This window comes from Bactrocera neohumeralis, chromosome 5, assembly GCF_024586455.1.
Source record: "Bactrocera neohumeralis isolate Rockhampton chromosome 5, APGP_CSIRO_Bneo_wtdbg2-racon-allhic-juicebox.fasta_v2, whole genome shotgun sequence".
Classification (NCBI taxonomy): domain Eukaryota; kingdom Metazoa; phylum Arthropoda; class Insecta; order Diptera; family Tephritidae; genus Bactrocera; species Bactrocera neohumeralis.
In genome coordinates, this window is record NC_065922.1 from 15,340,191 (window position 1) to 15,350,966 (window position 10,776).

The 10,776-nt window shown below is 31.2% G+C and overlaps 2 protein-coding genes across 2 annotated transcripts; both read left to right on the forward strand.

Annotated features, from left to right (window-relative positions):
• Positions 1 to 279: 279 nt before the first annotated feature.
• On the forward strand, positions 280 to 3,659 carry LOC126758679 (aminoacylase-1B). The gene is made up of 6 exons (XM_050473028.1): positions 280 to 439; positions 498 to 842; positions 2,618 to 2,764; positions 2,836 to 3,119; positions 3,190 to 3,323; positions 3,388 to 3,659. The coding sequence occupies exons 1-6, from the start codon at positions 346 to 348 to the stop codon at positions 3,590 to 3,592; spliced, it is 1,209 nt and encodes a 402-aa protein (XP_050328985.1). The 5' UTR covers positions 280 to 345; the 3' UTR covers positions 3,593 to 3,659.
• Positions 3,660 to 4,632: 973 nt separating this feature from the next.
• On the forward strand, positions 4,633 to 7,247 carry LOC126758629 (DDB1- and CUL4-associated factor 7). Its single transcript, XM_050472975.1, has 6 exons — positions 4,633 to 5,088; positions 5,590 to 5,782; positions 5,843 to 5,928; positions 5,995 to 6,368; positions 6,434 to 6,615; positions 6,697 to 7,247. The coding sequence occupies exons 2-6, from the start codon at positions 5,592 to 5,594 to the stop codon at positions 6,893 to 6,895; spliced, it is 1,032 nt and encodes a 343-aa protein (XP_050328932.1). The 5' UTR covers positions 4,633 to 5,088; positions 5,590 to 5,591; the 3' UTR covers positions 6,896 to 7,247.
• Positions 7,248 to 10,776: the final 3,529 nt, after the last annotated feature.

Genomic DNA, 10,776 nt, shown 5'->3' on the forward strand with positions numbered 1-10,776 from the left:
AGCGCCTATTTATAAGTTTATAGTTTCTGAGTGCAAAGGTTTATCGAGTTCTTTAAAAAAATTTAAGTTTTTATAAAACAAATACCAATAGCACTCTTCAAACTTCATAGAATTATCACTTTCGGAAAACGCACTTCAACTAGTTACCAACTAGTAACACTTTGTACTTAAACGAAATGAGTTCACTACCAAACAAACATCAACACACCACTGGGTATAATAGAAAAAGACAAATTGATGTAAATTCTGTTTCAATAAATTGAAACGCTGGATCGTTGTTGGAAATTGTGTTCAGTACATTGTTGAGTCTCAGTGTTGAACGCTGTTCTAAAGCAAAACAAAAACATGTCGACGAAAACAGATTGGGAGGCCAATGAGGAGATACAATATTTTCAAGAATATCTACGCATACCAAGTGTACATCCAGATCCCAATTACGGTACATTTCAAATATACTATTTCTTGCTTAATATCACTATATGCTTTTGCTTTTCCAGAGCCATGCGTGGCATTTTTGAGAGCACAAGCCAAACTGCTCGATTTGCCCTTACAAGTGCATTATCCCGTTAACGAACAGAATCCTGCGGTGATATTGACATGGCAAGGCAAGGAGCCGGGCTTGCCGGCGATCTTTTTACACTCACACATGGATGTTGTGCCAGTATTTGCGGAGAATTGGACGCACCCGCCGTTCGGCGCTGAGATCGATGATGAAGGACGAATATTTGCACGCGGCACACAAGATATGAAATGTGTGGGCATGCAATATCTGGGCGCGATTCGTGCTCTCAAGCGGAGCGGAGCGAAATTCAAACGCACCATTCACATATCGTTTATCGCAGGTGGGTGTGTATGTATGTATGCGCAAGTGTGTGGGAGAGTAGAAAATATCAATTAGAAGTGATTCCATGAGAGCATAGTAAATAGACTAACTACTTAGATGACAGCTAGCCATTTGTTTTCATTGGCTAATCTGCTGGATCTAAATCTACAACATTTCCTCCTTAGTTAGCGCGCAATAGACGTACATATAGAGGGTGTTTCGTAAGAGTTTTTCATATGAAGAACATTTTGTAGATTACGTGGTAGATATTCTCATGAAATTTGACAACAGCAGCTGTTTTTTTTATATCACTGAATTTGGAAAAAACAAGAAAAGTTATCTTCAGCTGCAACGAAGCTATAATACCCCTCGCAGGTGCATTTTTTATACCTTGAAAGAGTATAAAAAATGTGTATGTTGATTTCGAACGGCCAGTTTGTATGGCAGCTATATGCTATAATGGTCCGATCTGCGGAATATATTTGGAGATTGAGGCGATGCTTTGAACAATAATTCATGCCTAATTTCGTGAAGATAGCTTACCAAATAAAACAGTTTGTCATACAAAGACTTGAGTTTGATCGGTCAGTTTGTAGGACAGCTACATGCTATAGTTGTTGATCCGATCTGGATAATCTCTGCAAAATTTTGTGAATATAGCTTATCAAATAAAAAAAGTTTTTCATTCAAGGACTTGAGTTTGATCGGTCAGTGTGTATGACAGCTATATGCTATAGTTGTTCGATTTGAATAATTTTTTCGAAGGTTGTAGCAATCTTTAGGATAATAATCTCTGCCTAGTTTTGTGAAGATAGCTTACCAAATAAAAAAGTTTTTCATACAAGGAATTGAGTTTGATCGGTCAGTTTGTATGACAGCTACATGCTATAGTTGTTCGATCTGAATAATTTTTTCGAAGGTTGTAGCAATCTTTAGGATAATAATCTCTGCCAAGTTTTGTGAAGATAGCTTAACAAATAAAAAAGTTTTTCATACAAGGACTTGAGTTTGATCGGTCAGTGTGTATGACAGCTATATGCTATAGTTGTCCGATATCGGTATTATCAGTTCCGACAAATAAACAAGGCTCTGAAAAAGCTTCTTAATGATAAAAAATCGGGAGTAGTTCGCATATGACTCAGCTCATTCTCCTGAGCAGGTTGTAATAAGATTAGTATATCATACAAATTTTAAACAAATTATGTATGTATAATTAAAAAAAACTGTTTTGCTCCCATTTGTGATTGTATTATTTACAGAGCAAAATACAAAACATTCGGCTTATTATTGTAGTATATTTCTATATAAAATAGCTTATTGTTTTTCGTATGGCATGCACATGCATACATATATTTATACTACCGAAGACTACATACATACATATGTATGTGTCTACTCAGTAAGAGATTTTATAGCTGGCTGACAAATATGTATTTTTCAATTTACACTGCTAAGTGTATTGTTGTTGTTGTGACTACTTACAATTTTTCTTTTTTTTTTTGTTAAGTTAATTACGATAAACAGACATCTAATGAACATAATTAATGGATAATTTAATTTTTATATGCAAAACCAACAATATTTGGACACCCCTAATGTAATTTTTCTAAACTTTAATGTTTCAACTGTTATCTTTAATATTTTTTTCTAATTTTCCGTTTACACTTTACTCATATATTCTAAGAAAAATAGTTATATTTTATTTCCATTAACAAGTTCTAAAAATATACTCAAAACTTTTAAATCAACTATAAAGAAGAAAAAACAAATAAATTCACTCCCTACTTTCTATAGATGAGGAAATGGGTGGGCGATATGGCATGCGCCCCTTCGTGCATACCGCAGCATTCAAAAATCTGAATATCGGATTCTCACTAGACGAAGGTCTGGCATCGCCCACCGAAGTGCTACCCGTTTTCTATGCGGAGCGCAGTGTATGGCGTAAGTAGTGAGCACTTCTTTACAGTTACCACAAGAATTAGGCAAAGTTCTAATATAATATATTCTCTTAGGTATATATTTTCAGATTTCCGGCACAGCTGGCCATGGTTCGTTGCTCTTGAAGAACACAGCGGGCGAGAAACTTAATTATATTGTCAACAAAATGATGTCTATGCGCGCACAGGAGCTACGCAAGTTGGAAAATAATCCGGAATTAACTATTGGTGATGTGACCACAATTAACTTAACGCGTGCTGGCGGTGGAGTACAAAGCAATGTTGTGCCGCCCTTGCTGATGGTCTGCTTCGATGTGCGTTTGGCGATTGATGTGGATCAAGTGGAATTTGAAAAGAAGGTAAAGTAACTAAAAGTTATTTAAAAATATTTGCAATATCATGCTCTCTACTTTTCTACGCACTACAAAGGTTCATCAATGGTGCAACGATGTAGGTGGTGGAATTGAGCTTGAGTATGAGCAAAAACGTCCACGTGTCAACCCAACAGCGACCGATAAAACTAATCCTTTTTGGGTGGCGTTTGAAAGTGCTACCAACGAGTTGTAAGTTTAAGTGAAATTAATAATAATTACTTATATTTAAAAAAACTAATGCAATTTATACCAGGGGCTTAAAAATATCTAAGCAAATTTTTGCTGGCGGCACCGATAGTCGTTATATAAGAGAAGTTGGCATTCCGGCTTTGGGTTTCTCACCGATGAACCATACTCCAGTGTTGTTGCACGATCACGATGAGTTTATAAGGGCAGATACATATTTACGTGGAATTGAGATTTATAAGAAAATTATACCAAAATTAGCTGAAGCTTAAATTTGCTAATTATAATATAAATGTATATACACTATATTTAAAAATTATATTTATATATACCAAAACATTCATGTCATATACATATTTGTAAAAAGTAGTAAAGAAATATTTAATTTGTTTATTATATTAGTATGCCATGGTATAATATATATGTACTCACTTATTTATAAAAAAAAAATCCGACCGTCTTGCATATTTACTTCCATAACCGATCGAAATGCTGTTGTCCTTGGTAGAACGAATATAGAGACTCTAAAGTATTGTTATTTTGTTCAGATATAGAATTCACACGCACAATTCACTAAAAGTCCCTCTTAACTACAAATACATATAAGCACTTAAATTACTGATTGGGAAATCGGAAACGGAATTCGCGATATATGTCCGTGAGCAGCGTGCCACATTGCCACTAACACAAATATGTTGCGCATAAGCAACGATAAAATAACCGCCTGTTTAAACCATGTTGTGCTCTTAATAAATATTGATTTCTATTACATTTTTTATTTATTTCTAATTGTTACGGTTTTATTTTTTACAAATATTAAAAATTTCTAATTATTTTCTTGTTCTTCTGCATTAACATGAACCATTCACAATAGATTCAAATGTTGAAAGCAAGGTTGTATGTAGTACAGTAATGAAATGAAATTGATTGAAAAGTTTAAAATAATTTTATTTGAAAATATTTATTCCTCAAAGATTTAAAAGCAGTAAAATAAAGTATCAAGTACTATATTCAAACATTTTTGATTCATAATTATATAATAAGTTCATTTCCATGATTTCAACAACCACACTTTGAAAAACAATTTCTATTTTAATATTTTCGTTAGAGAACATCATTTAGTATGTTTATAAAAATATTATTTATTTTTAAGACAACTTCTTTAAAATATGTTTATAAATTTATTAAAATAAAATTCACAACAACACTTTTGTTAACCTTTATTACAACGATTTAATATAGCACACGAGCTGGCAGCACCGCACAAACACTCGCTCAAGTTGTACATAAGTAAAGAAAGTGTCAGAATAGCGCGTTGTTATATACACTTTTTTGTCGTCTGCGAAGACGGATTAATTTTGTTACTACGAAGTTAAAACAAATTATTTAAATATTCGAGTGTTTGTCAAAAGTGAATCAATGATTCAAATATAAAGTGTTGCATATTTTGCATTACAACAGTTTGAAAATCTTGCTCTAAGCAAGCAAAACGCATTTTTTTCCATAATCGGAACGTGAAATCAAAGCGTACGGGCGTCAGATCAGACGGCAGCCAAATTAAGGAACAAAGCTAAAATGGTGTGAAAATATTACCGGAGACCGGGTTTTTAGTGTGCATCGGTCGTTTTTAGCTGAGTGATTTCGTTAATTTTGCGTTTTCATTTTCAAGATTTGTTTTATTTAGATTGTGTTAATTTTAAGGAATCTCTTCGATTTTTCACAATTAATACGTTTCACATATATACCAGTATATAAACAAAAGGCTAAGGTAAGTCTACAAACATATGAGTACTTCCTTATTTACAACTATGCACATATGCATGTACATATGTACGGATATTGATATGTGGTATTAGGTAAATATTGCTTGCATATGTAGCAATTGAAAGTCATTTGTATTATTTTTACTTCTTTGTTGATTTATTGACGCACTAAGTGCCATTGACCGCTGAAAGTTCTTTGCCACATGCAGATGTTGCTTTGGTTTGTTTGCCAAACAATATTAAAAAGGTTTAATTTAGTAAAAAAAAATTCGATTAAAAATTATCTTGAATAATATTTCAACTAATATTAATGCGATATTAAGTTGCTAACATATTAAGTTGCCACCCCATCGCTGTAGTAAGCTTCAAACACAACATATGCAACATTTTTTTTTAATATGTCTAGAACTATGTTAATATTTTTGTAATACCTAAAAATTTTTAAAATATTAAAATTTATATTAATCCCTTTTTTAAGAACTCACAAATTTTACTTTCACTTGTAGTTATGTCATCAACCGCCAGCAAAAGAAAAGAAATCTACAAGTACTTAGCGCCATGGCCGCTATATTCAATGAATTGGAGTGTTCGTCCCGACAAACGCTTCCGTTTGGCGTTAGGTAGTTTTATAGAGGAGTACAACAACAAGGTGCAAATTATCAGCCTCGATGAAGATACCAGCGAATTCAGTGCTAAGAGGTATTTGGGAAGATATTGCATTTTATTTATATATAAATACATTTCTTATTTATTCCACAGCACTTTCGACCATCCATACCCCACGACGAAAATTATGTGGATACCAGATTCCAAGGGAATCTATCCTGACTTACTAGCAACCAGCGGTAATATACTAAACTCCGACATATTTGTTATGTAACCATTATTAACATATAATTTTTGAATTGCAGGTGACTACTTGCGCGTTTGGCGTGCTGGTGAACCCGACACACGACTAGAATGTATACTTAATAACAACAAAAATAGTGATTTCTGCGCACCACTGACATCTTTTGACTGGAATGAAGTAGACCCGAATTTAGTTGGTACCTCATCCATCGATACGACGTGCACAATCTGGGGTCTAGAAACAGGGCAACCCCATGGACGAGTCTATGTATCTGGACATGTTAAAACACAGTTGATTGCGCACGACAAAGAAGTCTACGACATAGCCTTTTCGCGCGCCGGCGGTGGACGCGACATGTTCGCATCGGTGGGCGCCGACGGCTCCGTACGAATGTTTGATCTGCGACATTTAGAACATTCGACCATTATTTATGAGGTAAGTGGCAGTACATATTTTTGTTTTTGCTTATAACTTTAATTTATTTCAATTATTGTGATTAGGATCCAACGCATACGGCTTTACTACGTTTAGCATGGAATAAACAGGACCCAAATTATTTGGCCACAGTGGCGATGGATTCATGTGAGGTTATTATTTTAGATGTTCGTGTTCCTTGTACACCAGTTGCAAGACTGAGCAATCATAGAGCGTGCGTTAACGGTATTGCGTGGGCGCCGCACAGGTAATTTTTGTTGTTGTTTTTTTTTATTGTGACAAACAGCAATCCAATTGGAAAATGCATACTAATTGGTTTTTCCGACAGTTCCTGTCACATATGCACTGCCGGTGATGATCACCAAGCACTGATCTGGGATATTCAACAAATGCCGCGGGCGATTGAAGATCCGATATTAGCGTACACAGCCGCCGAAGGCGAAGTGAATCAAATACAATGGGGCGCGACACAGCCCGATTGGATAGCGATTTGCTATAAGAAAGCATGTGAAATACTGCGTGTCTAGAAGAGGCGTACGTTAGCTTCGAATATACGCATGCGCACATACATACGTCGACGCCTCACATTTTCAACAGCAACAAAAACAACAACAACAACAAACAAAATTTCTGTAGCGCCTCTGACGTTAATTACAAGTATAGTTACTTATAAATATTTTTGAGTTTGACAGTTGCGCAACAAATGTAAACACATCAATCCAGCGGCGTTGTTTTGCAGCTAGACTTGCTAAGTTTGTTCATTTTATTCAAATATGTAATTGCCTGTATTTATTTGCTTTAGTTTCTAATACACAGATATAACTTTTAAGTTTAACTTAAGCTTAGCAAAAGGAAAAATACACACAAATAAAAATTGGATACTGTTTTTATTTTGCAAAATTCTAATTCTCTTTTTTCACTTTTGTTTACACATACACCCACATACATACATGCAAAAAAAAGCGTTATGCACATAATGAAAATCGTCATTTGTAAGCTGTTTATATTTTTATATTTGCCAACAAATCCGCCTGTATGTGACAGCTGTCAACTGACCTTAACGTTGTGCTGTCCGTTATTTTTGTTTACGCTGACAAACCGACAACTAACGTATGCAATACTGAATCTGAATCTGCAACTGATCAATGTATGCCTGTGCAGCAGTCAACAGTGCTGTGTGTGTGTGTGTGTGTGTGGCAGCGTGTATAACACTAAACCATTTGTAATTTAACATTTCATTGCATCTACTGCATTTCTTACCGATTACTGCAATTGACGTACACTTGATGTATGACATACAGACATCAGACATACATACATACAGATGACAGTGTCACAAAAGCGATCAAGCTATAAAAAAAGGAAAAGCGAAGCAGTGGAAAAGTGACTAAACCTAAAATTAGCCTAGCAATACGAACTATACATTTATACATACATAACATGAGCCAGAGCCACATCAATAGAACTGATTACAACTTACTAAAACTAATTATTACTTACTCGTAAATGCAATAAAAAAAAAGCAAAAAACAAATAGTATATATATACATACATATATATATATAATTCTAATTTTCTTTATATATTATATCAGCAATGCGAACCGAATCGAAACGTAAAAGTAAATGAACTACACACACACGAAGAAGTAAATAATAAAAAATAAGAGCAAATAAAAATAGGTGCACAGACTAAGTAATAAATATGTAGAGTAACTGAAATTTCAAATGGTAACATTAACAGTAATAAAACAACAACAACAAAAACCATTCAAAATAAAAAGAAATACAATTTAACAATATTTTGCGAGAGAGAAAACAAGATTGTTGCCAAAACCAAATGAGTAAATAAAAATAATAAGCAAAAACACAAGAAACAAAAGACAAAAACAAAAGCAAAAACAAACAAATCAACAAAAGGATGCAAACAAATTCAAATACACATGACTAGCAACTAAAGACATAGAATAGGAGTGCTCCCTAACAACAACAACAAAATGAACAACCACCTGCTAAACAACAAATAAGAGATGTGTATGTAAATTTATAAAAATAAAATAAAAAGTTCATCGAATGTATGTACTATATTTTCGCATATACATTACTTACAAAAGGTTTCGTCAATAAATTTTGAAGTCCAAAGACTGTTATCATTTAAAATAACACAATTTTTTTCAGAAGATGTTTTTTATTTCAGTTTCTATTTTTAGCAGTATTTAAAAAATTTTTATTATTTTTTTTAATTTATTATTATTTTAATGCATATTGCATTAAATAATATTTTGACTTGTATTTTTAATTTTATGGTTAGTCATAAGATTTTCGAAATTGCGTTTTACATTGTCTTTAACGTCTATTAAGCCCAATATACATACATATGTATATTTTTTTTTGGATAATATTAATTTTTTAAGCCTCATATAAGAAATTTAGTTTTCTTATTACTTACTGTCCATTGAAGATTTAACTCAGATAACGTTAAAAAGAAGTGCGCCTAAAAGATGTAACTTAATTTCGTTAGCAGTAGCGCTTAAATAATGTAATTTCGAAAAGGGTTAAACTAAAAAATTAGGAGATTCAAATATAAAAGGATATATGTATGTATGTACATATATATTTATACATGCATATGTGTATACATTCATGCAGCTCTTATATATACATACATACATATGTATATATGTACATATGTTCATTTCTATTTAAAATTTTTAAATATACATATTTGAATTAATTTTTTGTTTAAAAATTTTGCGGAATTTAAAAAATGGCGAAATATTTTGAATCAGTTTGTATTTCGAATTTTTTTTTCAAAAATAACATTTATTCACTTCAACTATAAATTTATACACATATACATATATGTATGTAAAAATGTACATACATATACATATTTATGTATGAACAATATTTTTTTATATACTTTTTCTACTTTTGGAAAAAAAATTGAAATTTTCTTGCAACTGAACTAAGTTTTTCAAAAATAAAGGAAATTGTATTATAATTATTTTCAAATTCCAAAAAATTTTTTTTCAGCTACTCAAAAAAAATTTATATTTACATTATGTACATACATTACATACTTTTCTCAAATTTTAAAAACAATAATAATTAGAATTTTCATTGCTACTGAAAAAATACACTGAAGATTTGATAATTTAGAATTTTAAAATTTTTTTCAAATACCTAAAAATCCAACTACCTAAAAATGATAACTTTGGCTAATTTCAAATAGAAATTTATATTTATTTTATGCAATTATGTACATATATGTATATTATATATTTCTCAAATTTTGAGAACAAAAATAATTAGATTTTTCTTTGCTACTGGAAAAATACACTAAATTTAATAAGAATTGAGGTTATTTTTAGCACGGAAACTAAATAATAATTAATTTCGAATTAAAAAAAAATTCGAATAAGATGGATTCAAGCTTGATGAAATTTATTAATTTAAAAAAATTAATTTTTTTCAACAAAGTTCCTTATCGTATTGATTTTTGTAACCAATTTAAAAGTATTTACATATGTACATACATACATACATTGTATATGTATTTGTACATGTATGTATATTGGCACCAGTTACATTCAAAAGCATTCAACTGTTTATTTATTAATTTCAATGATTTTTATGTTGATTCAACGCTAAGTATTTTTTTCGAAATTAACTTCGATTTTTTTTCATTTTAACTATGAAAAATAGATAAAATTATGTGTATTAAATGTTATTTAATTTCGAGTTTTAAAAAATAAAATTTCGAATAAATAAGATTGAGTTATGGACATGAATGTAAATAAAGTTCCCCAATTGCTAAGCAATTTAAAAAATATGATAATATATTGAAACCAGTTACTTTTAAATGCAGCAAACCGTTTATTTATTAATTTCAATGATTTTTGTGTTGTTTCAACGTTAAATATATTTTTCGAAATTAACTTCGAATTTAAAAAAAGTTTCGAATAAAATGAATTCAAGCTTGATGAAATTTATTAATTTAAAAAAAGTGTTTTTTTTACAACAAAGTTCACCATTGTATTGATTTCTGTAAGCAATTTAAAAAATATACATACATATATATTGGAACCAGTTATATTTAAATGCATTAAACCGTTTATTAACTAATTTCATTGATTTTTATGTTGATTGAACGCTAAATATCTTTTTCGAAATTAACTTCGAATTTTGTGCAACGCCATTAAGCCGTATATTTTCATTCTAAAGCTTATTATAGAAGTTATCAGGTGTCCATTGCACACAGAGTTTGAAATTATTAAAGTAATTAAAAAAAAAAAAACATTTTAAAAATTTTGTTTAAAACTTTTTTTTTAATATTATTTGAAATCAAATATTTAAATATTTTTTGCAACCAAAATATAACAAGAAATTTTTTTTTACCGTTTTAC

Coding starts and splice junctions, on each gene's coding strand:
- LOC126758679 (XM_050473028.1), top strand. CDS start 346: ATGTCGACGAAAACAGATTGGGAGGCCAATGAGGAGATACAATATTTT. Junction 2,765..2,835: donor TGCGGAGCGCAGTGTATGGC/GTAAGTAGTGAG, acceptor ATATTCTCTTAG/GTATATATTTTCAGATTTCC. Junction 3,120..3,189: donor AAGTGGAATTTGAAAAGAAG/GTAAAGTAACTA, acceptor CGCACTACAAAG/GTTCATCAATGGTGCAACGA.
- LOC126758629 (XM_050472975.1), top strand. CDS start 5,592: ATGTCATCAACCGCCAGCAAAAGAAAAGAAATCTACAAGTACTTAGCG. Junction 6,369..6,433: donor ATTCGACCATTATTTATGAG/GTAAGTGGCAGT, acceptor TATTGTGATTAG/GATCCAACGCATACGGCTTT. Junction 6,616..6,696: donor ATTGCGTGGGCGCCGCACAG/GTAATTTTTGTT, acceptor TTTTTCCGACAG/TTCCTGTCACATATGCACTG.